This window comes from Vigna angularis, chromosome 7 (genome assembly GCF_016808095.1).
Source record: "Vigna angularis cultivar LongXiaoDou No.4 chromosome 7, ASM1680809v1, whole genome shotgun sequence".
Classification (NCBI taxonomy): Eukaryota; Viridiplantae; Streptophyta; class Magnoliopsida; order Fabales; family Fabaceae; genus Vigna; species Vigna angularis.
The window spans coordinates 30,941,348-30,959,485 of NC_068976.1; the positions used below are offsets into that span (position 1 = coordinate 30,941,348).

General features: G+C 33.4%; 1 protein-coding gene across 1 annotated transcript; it reads right to left on the minus strand.

The window, feature by feature from the left end:
- Window positions 1-227: 227 nt before the first annotated feature.
- On the minus strand, window positions 228-5,799 carry LOC108337491 (uncharacterized). Its single transcript, XM_017574025.2, has 9 exons — window positions 5,507-5,799; window positions 2,931-4,946; window positions 2,663-2,780; window positions 2,453-2,538; window positions 1,754-1,998; window positions 1,244-1,330; window positions 1,058-1,157; window positions 718-925; window positions 228-610 (listed from the first exon to the last, which is right to left on the minus strand). Exons 1-9 carry the CDS (start codon window positions 5,615-5,617, stop codon window positions 453-455), a joined length of 3,129 nt encoding a protein of 1,042 aa, XP_017429514.1. The 5' UTR covers window positions 5,618-5,799; the 3' UTR covers window positions 228-452.
- Between the last annotated feature and the right edge of the window lie 12,339 nt (window positions 5,800-18,138).

The window sequence follows — 18,138 nt, forward strand, 5'->3', positions numbered from 1 at the left end:
TGTCTTACAAGTCACTATTATAGTAAAATTACAAAAAAGTAATATAAATGATTAAGTTTATTAGAAAATAATGGGACATCTTATATGATAAAAAGAGAAAACTTTGAATAGAAAAACCTATTTTATAACCATTGATGATTTTACCAAACATCAATTCAAGGATATAGCAGAAAGAAAAAACATCCATAGAAAGAAAAGAAATCTACTTATAAGAGCTTTTCCCATATCCGTGTAGATTTGACAAAGACACTATACTTAAGAAAAAGTACTTGTATTTTGACTTCTTAACTTTACACTTAATCTTACAGTTCTAGTTTATGATAAGAAATGAAAAACAATATTCCGAAATTGAGTTTGTTTCTCTATTTTATTTAGTATCTTTTGCTTTCCCAGCTCAATACTCCACAATATCAACTAATCACTATATTCTAAAACTCGTTGTAAATATCAGATTATGAAGTTGGAAGAGTAAAAACACACTCCAGCACTTGTTCATCCATCCTACTTCTCTCTATCTCTTCAGCTTGGTCTACTTCTGATGCTGAACTGGACTTGTCAAACTCATTTCTATATCTAAGAGTAAAAACATCCTGTGCTTTTCGTTCTGTTTCTGCAACATCAAAGATCAGTGTTTTAGTTTAGCTACTGAGTAAAATGGTATGTCCTTTATAAATAAAACATGAAGAACCAACAAAAATCTGTTCAAGTTGTGCAAACCTCTTGTTACACCTGACTGGGGAGATGGAATCCTTGTCAGAAACTTCTGGCACAAGACAGTTTCCTGAAAATCTAGGAAAGCACAGTCCAAGAACTGTGACCTGTCAAAATTTGACATCTGTGCAAAGCCAAAAGATTTGGTCCAAGTTTCTAGCACAGTAGGAACAGCAGGCAAGACTAATCTCTCCACTCCCAGATGCATCAGGTTCTGATGAAAGAAAAATTCAACTGAGATAATTATCTTAAACTTCAGAAAATAACTGGAACAATGCAGTAGTGATAATAACTTTTGTAAGAGAAATAGGCAGAGTAGCATACATTTGCATGCATTTTATGTTACCTTCTCAAGCTCATTCATTAAAATGCGACACATTCCAAGTCGACGATATTGTATTCTGGTACCTACAAGTGGTACCTCAGCTACTTTCTGTCCAAACACCCTATAAAATGAAATGGCATGTCAGATGACCATGAAATGAACAAGTATCTAACGCTGCTTGATACTACTGCACAATCCTTCACTCACCTAATAGTTGCTACACTAATCAATTCTTCATTTTGCTCCAGAAGTACACTGTAGAAACCCTGGAAATTCAATCGATTGAGCTCAGACCTACAAATTTCCAAAATGCAGATATCAGGCACTGCCTCTGAGGAGATAACAAAAATCAGCAACATAGACTATGTACACTCAAGAAAAAGTCCATACTAAATCCTTGCTTTAGTCTTAAAACACTAACTATTCACAATGGCATCCATGGCACAGTGACCAAGAACAGAAGCATTGTTTAATTCACATTGATAAGCAAATCTTGAAATTTTAGTTGAAAATTATGTATACTTAAATTAGCCACAGCTATTTACTCTTGAAAAAAGCTTCCAGCTAACATAGAAATGTGATGAATGGAATCTATGCCAAAGATTTACATATTCAACTCAGGATGCTAGAAGAAAGAACTGAGTATCACACAAACACAATATGCAAATAATTCTTTTAAACATAACGAACATGAATAAAACGATAAGAATGTCAGACCTAGAGTTGAATATAACATCATCAATGATATCTCTACCAGTGAAAGGGTTCTTTAGGGGATCAAAACACTCATGCATCACCGAAAGTGCAACACTGAGTTTGCTGTATTTCTCTGCCAATAAGTCATTCAGAGAACTGCCAGCAGCAGAACTCTCAGAGTTGTTAAACTTCTCCAATGTCCAAGTTAGATTGTTAGGACCCACAATAAGTGGCTTTCCTAATAGACTTTGTAGGCCTGCATATATCTGCAACAAATATACAAAAGTAAATGTTACTAGCAGTATATAATGAAGACACGGAGCCTTAAATTAAATGTGTTCTTCTTGCCATGTCTTAAGACACCCTGTCTTAACAACATATACCCATCATCTAAATCTTCCATTGTTGACAGGTAATTAGCACACATGACCTGAATAAAGAACTCAACTCTTGGACAAGAAACCATTAGTTCCATAAAATCTCATGTTGAATAGTTAACTAGAATTACATGTGGGGAAGAACTGACAACAATTCAATTTTGTTTTTATATAAATAGGTTAATGCTTTCAGTGAATGTAAAACCACAATAAATAGAAAAGCAGAAAAGGAAAGAAAAGAAAGCCGAAAAGGAGATAAAGCAGATTAATTAATTCCATGCAGATTACGATTAAATTTATCCTAATTATAGAAGAAAAATAGGTGGATTTGATGTACGTGTACCTGTTCACACTCTTTTCCACAGAACCAATTTTCCATATATCTTCTTGACTCATCCTTTTCTCTATTTTTCAAGCATCCAACGTGATCTACAGAGTTGACAAAAGATGGCATAAACATTACACTATTGATCAACATTTGCTGTCATCCACAAGAACAAAACTTAAGAAAGGAATTTTGGAAATTTTGAACCAAATATCCAAATCAGCTTACATTTATGTTCACATTGAATGCAAGTAAGAAAAAGAACATTCTCAGACTCTTCTGTTTTGATTTGGCTGCAAATCGCACAACAACATGATGGGCAAAACCAGTCACCATGAGGGATATCCTACACATGTAGAGGAAAATCAGCCAAATGCAAGACCAGTTATTCATATATGAAAGTAATGAATTGCAGTAACCACAAATTGGAAAAAGGAAATAGTACACAGAGATAACAGTTAATTGGCATAATTGAAAAGAAAAACAGTTAACATACATTCAAACCAAGACATGTCCTATGAAATGCGGATGGACATTGGTCGCATAATATAAGTTCACCACCATATTGACAGACAGAACAAATGTCGTCATTCTCTCCTCTCAACAGATCATTGCATGGTCTGTTCATATCTTCCCTTGTTCTATCATCGTGCATTTCTTTTATCATGCAATCTAAGAGTGACCTACCATCCTTCAAAAATATGCTGGCAGAAGGCCTGCAGTCACCAGTTCCACCAGCGTGATTTACAAAGCCCCGAATACCATATATTTCCTGGCAACAGCTACACTTAATCCCATAATAAGTAATCCTCCCCTGAGCTGAATCAGTGTTACTGCCTCCTTCTACCCAGTAATAGACCTTACATCTTGACATCAGCACCCCCCTACCCATTAACCAAGACACAACATTTTGAGGTCGTTGGTGTGACAGACTTGGGGCAGACAGCACCCTTTTGCTTGATCTTAGACATTTTGTACGTGACCCTTTCATGTCGCACTTTGGCATCATGGCCTTTGAATTCCTGGTGTGTTTATGTTTTCTATTCTCAGTTGATACACTTGCTGGTGAAGCAGTATGCACTTCAGGCTCTTTTTGAAGAAAATGGGACAAGGTTTGCGATAGATCATCACTATCAACATGCCCAACACTTTCCTTTGGAGGACAAACATCTAGATCCTGGTCATTTGGGGGTTGGTCTGAAAGCAAAAGTGAAATATCAGAGTCATTTGCAGAACCCATCCTACTGTGGTCAATTTGGGGATGCACAGTGTTCACGTTGGACTCCAATTGAATGTGTGTCAAGACTTCAACAATTGAAGCGTAAAACTTCTCGTCCTGTGCATCAGGTGACTTGTACCTGTAGCATCCACGTCCAGGTTGTCTATCTCTCCACTCAATTTTCCATCCAAGATATGCTAGATGCTTCCGTACTTTAATCTTCAAAAGTTCCCTAATGGTCTTGCTACCACATCCAAGTAAATACTGGTTAACAACATCAGGACAGAATTCAACATCGCTCAGTACCACAGGTTTCCAACTAATGGACACTGACCTTCTGCGTTTTCTCTTCTTTGAACAACAGGTAGCAGCCTGCTTTATTTCACCAGCACCAATCATGATCTCCTGAACAGGAGATATAGGTTCCTCCTGCAAAATAATTTTCTTCTCAGATGCCCCATCCATCAAAGGATCTCTATCGCATTCCTCTTGAAAGCAAATGATGTTACCACTTTTTTCCATAGGGCTATCTGAAACTCCAATGTCAGAACCAAATATATTAGTGTGTGCAGAATCACAATGAAAGTTGTCAGTAGGTTCAACTGAGTTCACTTCTGGTGTTTCTTTCAAGAACTCCTCCGGAAGGTTTAAAGCTGGGAAAACTTCTTCTAGTGTGAGAAGATAGTAGTCACCAACCACTTCCACTACAAGGGCTCTCCACAAGTCCTTATCATTACAAGTCCAATGTTTTACATTGTCAAAATCCTTTCTGGTCCTTATATCATACCATATTTGCTTCACTGAAACTGCAACCAAGGATTCCTTTTCACACTCCTGAACTACTTCAAGGAACACCCACTTCCCTCGTGGTTCCCAATTCTCAGTAGCTTCATCCCAATCCTGAGTTATCCGCAACTGATGAATTCCTACCTTCATTTCATCACCCAAATCTGGGAAGAGCACGCTCCTCTCCCCCATTCCATTGCAGTGATCAAATATAACACCTTCCCACCAGCCTTCTTGATAATTTACATCAACACACACACCAAAAGGAAGGTCCCTCTCCCCAAACTCAAACGGAGGAGGCAAAGGTCTGATGAATCCATGTTCATTGCTAAAATCAGAAGAACTATGACCATCCAAAACAGATGAAACACACACCACATCCACAAGGTATTTTGATTCATCATCATCTAGAATATTGTCATATTGGACATAACGCTTCTGCTTCTCGCAACGGACCACCGTCCCCGGGTGCCATGAACCCAGAAAACCCTCTTCCACGCTTTTTACCTGAAAATACAATCAAATCAGATTAAAAAGATAGATAGTTTAATTTCTTGAACTGCAAATTTCAGATGAAGGTAATCACCGCATTCACGTTTATAACAGAGCAGTGATTAAAACACACAAGAGACAATGAGAAAAAAATACCAGGACGGTCACACGATGGTAATGAGAAAAAATACCGAGGACTTCCCTATAACATTGAGTCCACGTGATGTTACCATGAAATGTGACTCGTTTCAATTTTCATCATTTGCATGAACGGCACATGAGAATTCAAAGCAAACCGTAAACGAGGGTTCAACCAAGAAACCAACAATTTGGAGAGTGTAAAATTATGTAAACGTATGGAAACCGAAAATCGACAACAGAACATCAAAGGATCATAAAGATAAACAAAAACATAAAAACAAAACAAAACCCATGAAAACGCAAACACCGTATAACTGATATACCAAGAACAAAAGAACCGAGCAACTCATCATCAAAGGAAGACCCAGAAATCCATAAACTATACAGATTGTCTTTACAAAAAAACAGAAGAGAAGATTCAGAAGTAGCATTACCTCGACTCTGTCATTGACAAGAAGCTTTTTTTTCCTGAACTCTCTTTTACGTTTGGTGCCCTCATAACACTTCTCACCATGGACATCCATTGGAGAATGATTCTGAGACATGGTGACAGACAACTGAGAATGCCTCACACACCCTTTTTCAAGAAGCCTCGAGAACAAGTCAAACGAAAAGACAACAACACTCTAAGTTAAACCAACAACCCCAATTCTCGTTCCCTCACCGCCCTTCATGCTTTTTATGGAAAAAGTGAAACAATCACTTCAGTTCTTGTTTTGTTACCACTGTTGTGTTATGGTGTGTGTTATTCTGTGTGAAGTGTGATAGGTTTCCCACCATATAGAACTGCAACAGAAAACGAGAATCTGCTGTTTCGTGCTCACACTGTAACTTCCATTCTCATTGGTCTACTGGCATTAATGGATGACGTGGTTCACGGACACATTTAGAGAACCGTGATTCCGTCCTCACGGTATTCCTCACCCTCTTAACTGGTATTCTATTGAAGTGGAAGGAGTTAGACAGTTCACAGTCTAGTGTGGGAGGGTGCACGGTGTGGGCGCTAGCTATCTAAGAATGGACCCTACTACAATTTATATGTACTTGAGGCTAAAGAAAAGTATTTTTGATACATTAATCTAATTCACTGTATTTTATTGTTATTATAATAAAATAAAATAAAATATTGTCAATTAATACAATATATTGATTTATATAATAAAATTAAATGAGTTGAACAGCATTCAATTGAATGAAAATAAAAAGTTAAAGGAGGTTTGAGTTGATTAAAATATTGCCTATGCTGGATTATTTATGCATATTTGTCTTGATATTATTAAGAGAGAAAAAGTAATAAATAAAAGATTAAGTATTTTCTTTGTTTATATATTTTGTTTAGTGTACCATACAGTTATAAATGTCATTTATTTACTGGTGGGTGCTTAATTTTTTATACTTTACATAATTAAGAATTTCTTCAAGGTTTTTACTAATTATTGTCCTTATATGACTAATTAGCTAAATAAAGATAGTTGAAATTATGAACTAGTGCATTAAGTATAGAAAACACCAATTTAAGTATATAAGAACAAATTCATCTTTTATCTTTTTCAGAATCTTAATTAGGATACGTCTCACTTTAAAGATAACTTATAAAATAGTGATTTTGTAAAAGCCAATTACACAGGTCAACAATTTTTAACTAGAATATTTTATATCAATCTTCATGAGGTATTTTAAATGATTAACTTAAAATATTTTATACTAACAGATAATTTATAGTTAAAGAACTTGATTCTCAAGATTAATCTCAATCCTAATTAGAGAATAAAATAGGATTATGGTAGTTTTTCTACACTCGTTTCACAAAATGTACATGAATTGATATTCCATAACATATTTGGTTTTTACTAAATAGATCAATTAAAAAATAAAATATATCACATTTATAAACACATCTATATTATTATGAAAATAAATTAAAACTGTATAGAAGACACTTACTTAAAACATAAGAATAAATGATAAAATTTCAGTTTTTCTAAATTTGTCGAGTGAAACTGTATTTCAGTTAGTGATTTTAAAAAAAATATATTAACTTCTTTGCGGAGAAATCTATCGTGAGCAAAATCCATTAGATCATTTTTACTTTTTCATTTGTCTTTCATTAATCAAGTGAATTTAGATATGGTCGTATGTAAAAATTTATAAAATTATATTTTGAGAAAATAGTTTAAAAATAATGAAATTAAATTATTTTAATATTAAAAGATTTTAATATAAATAGTTTTGTTATGAATGAGTTTAATCATTTTAAAACAACCTATTTTTTTATAAATTACTTTTTTAGAATTCTCTTATTTTTCTCTAAGAATTTTTTCTCTCCATTTGAATAAGTTGAGTTTCGGCCTTTTCCTTGATCTTTCTGTTATCGGTTGAATGTAAACCTTCTTCCACTTATATGTGTCTTTGTCATCAAAGAGTTTATACTGATTAATGATCATAATGGTATGTCCTAATTATTCTTGTGATTATGTGTAGATAAAGCATCTTATGTCAAATCTATAAAAAACAGGTGTCTTAGAAATAAGGTAGTCTTGTGACTTTGGTATTTTTGTTGGGAAATTAATGTTATTGAATGTACACCTTTGTTATGTTATTTTATTTATATTTTAGCTTATGAGCAAAAAGAGCCTTTTATCTTTTATTAATTAGGTGTAAGATATTAAAATAAGGGGGTGTAGACATGAAAAGTATGCAAATTAAATAATGTTAGAATTTAATAAAAAGATATTATATAAATCTTTTAGAAGATTTAGTAGTTGTTATTTTAAAAAGTAGTAGAAAGAAAATAGGAGATATAATTTTGGTAAGTTTAGAGATTAAAAAAGATATTATTATTAGAAAATAATATTATAAGATATATTTTAAAAGATATTTTTGAATATTGTTATATAGTTAATTAAAGGATATATTGAGATATTATTATATATAAATTAGATATTATAGTTAGATAATAATAATATATATTATTGATAGACTTATCATAATTAATTAGAATAAAAATATTAAGATAGAATATATTATACAGGACTTATCAGAATTAATTAAATTAAAGATAAATTTATTTTATCTTATCTATATCTTTTATCTTAGTAAATTGTTATTACTCTTTATGGACCTTTATTATAAATAGAGTATCCTATGTGTATATTTCACACAAGAAAAATTAATCTCACACATAATTGTCACTATATTAGACACCTCCTATTTATATAGAAACTCTAGCCATTAGGAAAATAAAAAGAGAGAGAAACGTTCTTGGAAAGAAGAAAAGGAATAGTTGTAAAAAAAACGTTAGTGCAAAGGAAGATTTGTTGTGATCCTTGAGGTGTAGATAAACTCTTAGTATTGGCAAAGGTAAGGGGAGCTTACATTCATGATTGGTTACATCATTGATTTCTTGATTCTTGATTCTTGAATTTTTTTTCTTGCCTTGTTTGTATGTGACATGATTAATTGAGTAAAATTGGTATTCGTTTTGGTATTATTTTGAATGCATTAATTAATTTATGATGATGTTTTAAGGGGAGTTGACCTTGCTTATTTTGGTTGGTTGTGATTCGATGAATAATGGGAACAAGTATAAGTTTGTAAGGGGAAGTAACCATGTTTGTTGTTACGAGAATAGAAAGGATGAAAATTGTGTATATATTATTCTGTTTTGTAGTCAAGAGGAAGAGACATGTATACTTCTTCATCTAGATCCCCATGTAAAAAAGCATTATTTACATCTAATTGATGTAAATACCAATGTTTGGAGGCTGCTAAAGCCAGGACCAATCTCACTGTTGTGATTTTGACAATAGGTAAAAAAGTCTCAAAGTAATCTAAGCCTTCTTGTTGTGTGTAGCCTTTGGCTACTAACCTTGCCTTGTATCGTTCAATACTCCCATCAACATGCCTCTTTATTTTGTATACCCACTTACATCCGATAGGTTGCTTTCCATAAGGTAGATCAATCAAAGCCCAAGTTTTGGAATTTTCTAAAGCTGCAATTTCTTGATCCATGGCATTTCTCCAACAATCATGTTTGATGGCTTGGTTATAGGTTTTAGGTTCACTAACTTGGGAAAGATTAAGGACATATGACTTATGAAGAGATGATAATGCATCATAAGAGAGATATGAAGAGATATGATATAAGGTACCTGTAGATGACTGAGTGGCAGAAGAAGTAGATAACATGTTGCAATGATAGTCCTGCAGATAAGATGGTTTATGTTTGGCCTGGTTGATTTCCTTTGTGGAGTAGCAGTGACAGGTTCAACAGAAACAGGTTGAGAAGAAAAAATAACAGGGTCTGGAATAATAGAAGGAGGAGATGTAGGTGGTAAAGAGGGTTGATCAGTAACTTCTGAGAAAATAGGTGATGGAGAGGAAATGATTTTGGTGACAAAATCCAAGGAATTTTGTGTACCAATAGGTGAGTGCTTGTCACTAGTAACAAAAGGAAATATGTTTTCATAAAATACCATATTTCTTGATAGAAAATATTTCCTAGAGTTTAAATCTAACAAAAGGTAGCCTTTCACTCCTTTTTTAAAACCAAGTAAAACACATTTTCTTGCACGAGGTTGAAATTTTGTTCTATGACCTTGAAGAGTTGAAACATAGCAAAGTGAGCCAAAAACTCGTAAGTAAGTAATGTCAGGTTTAACATTGTGTAACCGTTGAGATGGAGAAAAATATGCCAAAACTTTGGAAGGTAAAATATTAATGAGTTGCACAACATAACGAACAACAAAAGACTAGAAAGTTATGGGCAAATGGGATTGAAACATTAAAGATCTAGCAACATTGAGAATGTGTTGATGTTTTCGCTCAACAACTCTATTTTGTTGAGGTGTTTCAACACAAGATAATTAATGTTGTATCCCTTTTTGTCTATAAAAATCTGTCATTGCAAACTCATTACCATTATTTGATCTAACAACTTTTACATCAATGCCAAATTGTGTTTTGATATAAGAAACAAAGCCAATAAGTTGTGATCTTGTATCTGACTTACTTGCCATCAATTTAATCCATGTGTGTCTAGACATATCATCCACTATAGTTAAGAAATATTTGAAACCATCAACAGAAGAAGTAGAATAGGGCCCCCAAATATCAACATGAATTAAATCAAAAGGAGCTTTTGAAACAGTAGTACTTAATTGAAAAGGCAATTTCCTTTGCTTAGAATAGTGACAAGTATCCCAATGAGTGTGTTTTGCATCAGGTAAAGTGGCATACATGGTGCGTAATTTGATATAACAAGAAGAAGAAGGATGCCCTAGTCTAGAGTGCCAAATATCTTTAGAGTTAGGTCTTATTGTAGAACAAGCAATGGAATTCTCAAGAGTAATAGAAGTTGTTGAACCAAAGGGTGTGGATGCAAGAACTATCATGATATACAAGTCATCTCTTTCTTCAGCTTTCCCAATCATCTACAGGGTTGACTTGTCCTGTATTTCACAAGAAAATTCAGAAATGGTAATTTTACAAGATAGAGACTTAGTTAACTTTGTGACCGAAATAATATTGACTAAAAAATTAGGAACAAACAAGACATTATTATGTAAAGTAAGGTGTGGGCTAAGAGAAACTGTGCCAGAATAATGAGCAAATGAAGAGTTCTTGTTGGGTAGTGATACTGTAATTGGTGAGATTCTATGATAAGAAATAAAATGAGACAAAGAACTGGATATATGATCAGTAGCACCTGTGTCTAGAATTCATTGGGAATAGATATTACCTTGATCCTGAGAAGAACTGGAAACATTATGAGAACTCACTAGATCGGTAGAATGTGTGACTGAGGGATTAGATTGAGGAAGAAGTGTCAATAGACCATGAATTTGCTCTTGAGAAAGTCCTAAAGTTGAGGAATATGGTTGCGCCTGAGAATTAGTAGAAGAAGGAACAACTGTAGAAGCCATTGAATTTCACAACCTCAAATTGGACAAAAAATTTCACAACCCGAATCTCCATAAATTTCTCTAGATTCCTCAAAAATCAATCTAGGGCTACGAGTGATTAAAGCACCCAATTGTTTCTCATTGAAAATCCTAGAAAGCAAAGTCAAAACATAAAACATAACGATGCGAGAGTAACAGAGGGAGTAGCCATAGAAGGAGAAGAAATTGTAAGAAGGCCAAGAACAAAAGGTAGAAGATGAAGATCTTGGCAGTAATAGAGTTAGTTGCGGAAGAACGTGAGCAAGAATTAATTTTCCTCTGATACCATGTTACGAGAAAAGAAATGATGAAAATTGTGTATATATTATTCTGTTTTGTAGCCAAGAGGAAGAGACATGTATACTTCTTCATCTAGATCCCCATGTAAAAAAGCATTATTTACATCTAGTTGATGTAAATACCAATGTTTGGAGGCTGCTAAAGCCAGAACCAATCTTACTGTTGTGAGTTTGACAACAGGTGAAAAAGTCTCAACGTAATCTAAGCCTTCTTGTTGTGTGTAGCCTTTGGCTACTAACCTTGCCTTGTATTGTTCAATACTTCCATCAGCATGCCTCTTTATTTTGTATACCCACTTACATCCGATAGGTTGCTTTCCATAAGGTAGATCAGTCAAAGCCCAAGTTTTGGAATTTTCTAAAGCTGCAATTTCTTGATCCATGGCATTTCTCCAACAATCATGTTTGATGGCTTGATTATAGGTTTTAGGTTCACTAACTTGGGAAAGATTAAGGACATATGACTTATGAAGAGATGATAATGCATCATAAGAAAGATATGAAGAGATATGATATAAGGTACCTGTGGATGGCTGAGTGGCGGAAGAAGTAGATAACATGTTGCGTGATTGTGTGAGTAAGAAACTATGTTATTTCCTTGTATTGTGGTAGGTCATGTGTGAGCTTTACGTACTGCGCTACGTTAAGAATGTTGGGTCTCGTGTAGAGACAGAGATTCGAGTATCACTCTTCCTCTTGTGTGAGGACTCAAGAAGGTTGAATGTCTCGCCCAAAAAGCTTTGGCTCGTGCTGAGTATAGTACACTAATGTGAGTAGTATCGATGTTTTACTCCTTAGTCCTTGAGAAGTCGGAGAGATAGGTATGAAGTTGCAATGGAAGACGACTTGAATCGTCTTGTTAGTGATAACATGTTATGATCGCCCTATTAGTAAGAATAGCTTATGACGACACAGTACAAGGAAACAACATTGGTTCATGAATTAATTGGTTGTGATGTTAATGTTGTGATGGAATATGTTTTTTATGGTGATCTTACTTTGTGTTTAATATGAATATGTTATGTTGTATGTTATGATATTTTTATTAGCTCACCCTTGTATGTTGTGGTTGTGGTTTCCACCTGCGATGATTGTTTTTATACGGGAGCAGATGATCATGCAGTTAGCTCAGATGTTGTATAGCGCGACGAGTGGATTGAGAGAATTGGGGAATTTATGGTTGTTTGAATAAACTATTTTATATGGAATTTTATTTTATAATTAAATTGGAACTTTTGTTATTTTTTTTTTGAAATTGTAAAGACTTATTGAATTTGGATTTCCGTAATGGTGTTATGATTTTAAAATTTTAAATTTTCACTCATAATCGTGACATTAAAAAATTAAGGTGTTACATCTTGCAAGTTGGGAGGAGTTTCATTGGTTAGGGTCTTATGAGCTGTATGGTCAGGTAAGGGAAGTTAGTCTTCATGAATGCATGTTGATGGTTGATTTTATGTTGAAAATGAACTTTAGTTGTTTTTTTATGAATTTGATTTGTGTGAGTATGGTTAATTTAGTTTGCATGGTTTGAATGATTTTTTCATTATTTTTATGCTTGTTTATACTTGGGTTTTTCTGACTAAAATTTTTAGAATCTGAACAATTGAGAAAATTGGTACGAGTTTTCATGTTTAAAACCATTTTGAATCAATTCATTGAGAAAAGAGTACCAATTTGAGCAATTGATCAAGTTAAAGCTCACTTAAAATCACAAAATGCATCTACTGTTAATTGATATGACATTGAGTGATATCAGAGTGGCACTAAGCCTTGTGCTACATGTTTAGGAATATTTTAGCTCTAGGGTGTTGAGCGACAAAGTGTACCACTGAATGTCATCTTTGTACTACAATTCTTGATCATTTTAGCTCCAAGATGCTGAGTGACAAAAAATGTCGTTGAGCGCAAACTTTTTTAGAAGAAGGGCACTGAGCGCCGATATTGTCACTAAGCGCCACTCTTTGTGAATGGTTTAGCGTTAAGCATCACATCTTAGTGCCAATTTGTTTGAATGAATTTATTTCCTTCTTTGGATATTTGAGATAGGTACGTGATGGAATTGAGGTATGTTTATAATGTTATTTATTATTAATTGAGGCGATGATATGACTGTGGGTATGTATGATGATATTGTTGAAGGAATTTCATGGAGAAATTCTTTGTGGTGATGATCTTTAATGCATGTATTGATATATGGGATTCAATATGGGGATATCCCGATGCTTTAATAACCATTTAGGCTCAAATAGAGTAGAATATGTTATGTCGTGAAGAACAATAGGAGGTCCTAGTTTATAGACTGTGTTTGGTCCTAGCCATGAAAAGGATTAACCTTGTGTGTGGTCAAGTAATAACCCTTTCAGGCTATGGTTTTATAGAACCTAGAAACCACCACAAGCGTACATAGTGTTGTCAAAATGGGTTGTAACCCGCGAGCCAACCTGATTCACCACGGGTTTGAGCCGGGTTGGGTTTTAAAAAAATGTAATTTTTTTATGCGAGCTAGTTTTCAACTTGGCTCACTTAGAACCCGGCTCACCGGGTTGAACCCGTGGTGAGCCGGGGTGGCTCACCAACCCACCTAATTTAATTTAATTATTTATTATTTTGTGTTTGAATATTATTAGTTAATATTTTTTTATTATATTGTAGATAGTGATAAAAAAGAAGATGTTTCAAAAGAGAAAAATATTATAAATTTATCTATTTAAGACTCTAATATTATAAATGGACAAGTGAGACAAAAATTAACAATATTAAAAACTTATTTGTTTGCCTTTTGTACATGTTTTTGGATTACGCTTGATTTGTATGATAATTTTTTTTGGGGCTTAATAGCCTCTTTTGTCCCCAATTGTGCTCGGTTGTGTCAATTTGGTCCTTGGTTTTAAAAAAGTGTCTACTTGGTTCTGACTTAGTAAAATTTGTGTCAATGTTATCCCTTCCGTTAAAAAAAACAAACGGAGTTAATAATATGATGATATGGCAGTTTCTTTTCAAAAATTTTTTTAATCTTTAGGCCACATATTCCCTCCTGCCACGTCACGTCAGCTTTTCCTTCCCCAAACAGTAGAAACCTTAATTCCTCCACCGTCAGCAAAACCCTATCCGCCACCACCACCTTGTCGCGCCGCAACAGTGAAGTCCAAACCCTATCCAACTATGTCGCCACCACCCACACCGTCAATGCCGCAAAGAACCTGCAACCACCACATCGTCTTTCACCAACATTGTCTTTCACCATCAATGCCGCAACCACCCACACCGTGAAACCCATCCACCACCATGAACCATGTCGCGTCGTCACCACTATGCCGGAAATCGCACAACCAGGTTCGAACCTACCATCCATCATCAATCTTGCGCAACCCAAATCACCAACAACAACATCATCTTCTTCCTCACGATTAAGACCCAGAAAAACCCAGAAAAATCCCCAATTTTCAAACTCCCAATTCGCGCAAAACAGAAATGAAGGCTTACCATGTGGCAGCCCTTCCCCACCCAAAAATTAGGGTTTCAGATTGGGGAAGAGTGCTTTTGCGCCGTTAATTCGCGAGAATTGGGTTTCGGCCTTCCCATCTGCGGTGGCTACTGGTAACGTGATGGTGTTTGGCGAATTGGAGGTCTTTTCCTTTTTGCAGGTGCTGAATTCAAGTGGATGGAGGTGCGAAGATGCGAACTCAGATCTCGTAGGATGAGGTTTTTTTTCTGATTTTGTGGTTTGCAGGTTTGGGCTTGGAGAAGGTGTGGTGGTTGCAGGTTCTCGTGATCCTGCAAGGAGAGGTTCGCTCTACGGTAGCGGTGGCATGGCGATTTAGGGTTTTTCTTGATGTGGTGATTTCTAGTATGCAGGTTTGGTGATGGTGAAAATTCATGGCGGAGCTCGCGGGTTTGATGGAGGTGGTAGATGGTGGTCGCGGCAGCTTGCGTGAGCTCGTGATGGATGGTGCCTTGCGGCAGCTTTGTAGCGTGGGTGGTGGTCTAATGAAGATGTTTCATGGTGGCGGCAGCGCATGATGTTAGCAGCTTCGTAGCTGTTGACAGCGGCGATTGTGGATGGTTCGGCAGCTAAGGATGGTTCGACAACTAAGGTTTGGTGCTTGATGGAAGTTAGGATTTCTGAAGATGGTGATGACGTGGCAGCCAAGTTTATATTGTAAAATCCAATCTATAAAATCCACCTCATCTCTCATTGACACGTTACCAATTTATATTACCATATCATCAATTCATTAACACCGTTAGTGTTTTTTAACGGAAGGGACAAAGCAGACACAAAATTTCCCAAGTCAGGATCAAGTAGACACTTTTTTAAAACCAATGACCAAATTGACAAAACCGAGCACAACTGGGGACAAAAGAGGGTATTAAGCCTTTTTTTTGTTTTTGAATTGTATTGGGAGTTTAACATCGTTTTAGGATGACATTTATTTAAATTTGAATTAAAAAAATTATTTTTTTTATTTTTAAAAAAACCTTATAATTAAATGAGCTAGTGAGTCAACCCGTTTAACCAACTAACCCGTGGTGGGTCGAGCCAGGCCGGGTCGAGCCGGATTACCTGTTTTGACAACTCTAGGCATACACCTCTAGTGAGTTCCAATGTCAATGGCCTGTATCCGGATAATTGAGTTTAGTGTCAAATGTTTATGTGTATCTATATGATTTATTATATTTAATTCATGATTAGCTTATATTTAATATGACTTAACTATCTTAAGATAATCTTTTTGCACACTAACTTATCTTTGTTTTGTGTTTTGTTTGTCTCTTTTAAGATAATTGCTTTATGGTGTGAGCATATGAGGAGTTAAGTGATATATGCCTCTTGTAGAAGGCAGCAATGATGAAAAATATTCTTTTTTAGGTTTTAATAGTTTTCTTGTTTAAGAGTTTTTGAAAACTTTAAATCATCCTTAATTTTTTTTGCATATATTTATTATTATGATTATTTATATTTTAAGATAATTATATTAATATTATATATATATATATATAGAGAGAGAGAGAGATAATAGAGAGATGTTTGCTAACTTAAGTAACTTCTTAAAGTGTACTAAATTTTAGTTGACAAAAAAATTTCTATTCATAAAAAAAATACTTTAAACACAGGGTATTTTAATAATTTTTATTTTTAATTTAAAATAAAATCAGAAATTATTCAAATACCCTTTACCTTAAAACTTAGAATGTATAATATATGAGATATTTTTGTCAACTAAAATTTGATACACTTTAAGATATTACAACAAATCTATATATATATATATATATATATATGACACAATCTGTTTTTTTTATTAATATGATGATGTTTTATTTTATCAATGATAAGCTTTTAAAATGGATCTTACATATTACGCAAAAATAAAAATAAAAACAATAAAATTAAAAAATTCAACCAAATCAATAATCTCTCGTAATATTATGTATAATATATACTATTCATTTTCACCTAAAATCAAATTCTTGATTCAATAACATCGCAGGTTCAATTGTTATATATCATTTTACATTTTTTTTTTCTAAACTTGTTTTAACATAAATGCTTTCCAAATTCTTACATTTGATCCTCTTAACCATAGTAATCAAATTACAAAGTATCTAACAAATAGATTAAATTAAATTTACCGATCCGAAGAAAAAAAAATTAAATTCCTAGATCAATCGTATTATCAATCAAATGTTGAAGTTAAAAATTATAATTTCTCATAACATAAAATTCACATACAAAATTATCTGCACAAATTTAGACAATTTCCTAAATTTAAACGGTAATTTAAATTAAGATCCACATTAGCTTCCCCTATCAAACCCTAGATACAAGCAAGGAAATACATATTTCTCAATCCAATGCCAACAAGAAAGAGGAGAGAACTTGGGATCCAAGAATGAAAACAAAAAACAACTTACCCCAAATGAAGTTCTCACAAGTTGATCATGATTTTTTTTTTCTAGATTTTGTTTGAAAACCGAAAGAAAGAAAAGGAAGAAAAATTCTTCAAATGCTTAGAGATGACAAATTAGAGAAAACAAAATTAAAAGATATAATAAATTAAGAGATATGAATAAGAAAATTATTTATTGTTCTACTTATATTATTAAAATAAAATTTAAAAATAAATATAATTCTTAATTTAACATTTACGTTTTCTCGCTTAATACCCATATAAACAATTCCTTATCATATATTAAAATTGGGTTATTTTAAGGAATTTCGACTTTATATAGTGATATAAAGTTTTTGAATGTTTTACAACTAAAGTATTATTTAATATTTACCAAAAAGGAAATAGTTAAAAGAATTTAACAAATTGCAATATTCAGTAATTTTCAATAAAATGTTCACTAATATGTATTAAGGATTGTAATCATGGTTTTATTGCGTATAGTAAGATTATTAATTTCGTAATTATTATTTTAAAATTCATATTTAAAATGATTTATACCGTATAAAAATCTTATTATTGATGATGAATTAAAATTAAATTATTTTTAAAGCAACAAATAAGGCAAATATTTGAAGACGGTTTATAATGGGATAGTAATATAAATTCTTTCAATATAGTCCAATTGAAATATTTAATATTTACTAAAAAGGAAATAAAAAATTTGACAAGTTCAAAATATACTTCTGGTAGTGATTCTTGAAACACTCCAAATGGATTATGACACTACTAATTAGTGTATTATATAGTTAGTATTATAAGTAAATAACTATGTAAATATATTATGTATTTACATTCTTTTACAAAACTTTTAGTAAAATTTTAAGAATATATAAAATTTTAATAAATAGAAAGATCTATATAAGACAGA

Coding starts and splice junctions, on each gene's coding strand:
- LOC108337491 (XM_017574025.2), bottom strand. CDS start 5,617: ATGTCTCAGAATCATTCTCCAATGGATGTCCATGGTGAGAAGTGTTAT. Junction 1,158..1,243: donor ATTAGTGTAGCAACTATTAG/GTGAGTGAAGGA, acceptor TTCATTTTATAG/GGTGTTTGGACAGAAAGTAG. Junction 611..717: donor CCAGTCAGGTGTAACAAGAG/GTTTGCACAACT, acceptor TTGATGTTGCAG/AAACAGAACGAAAAGCACAG.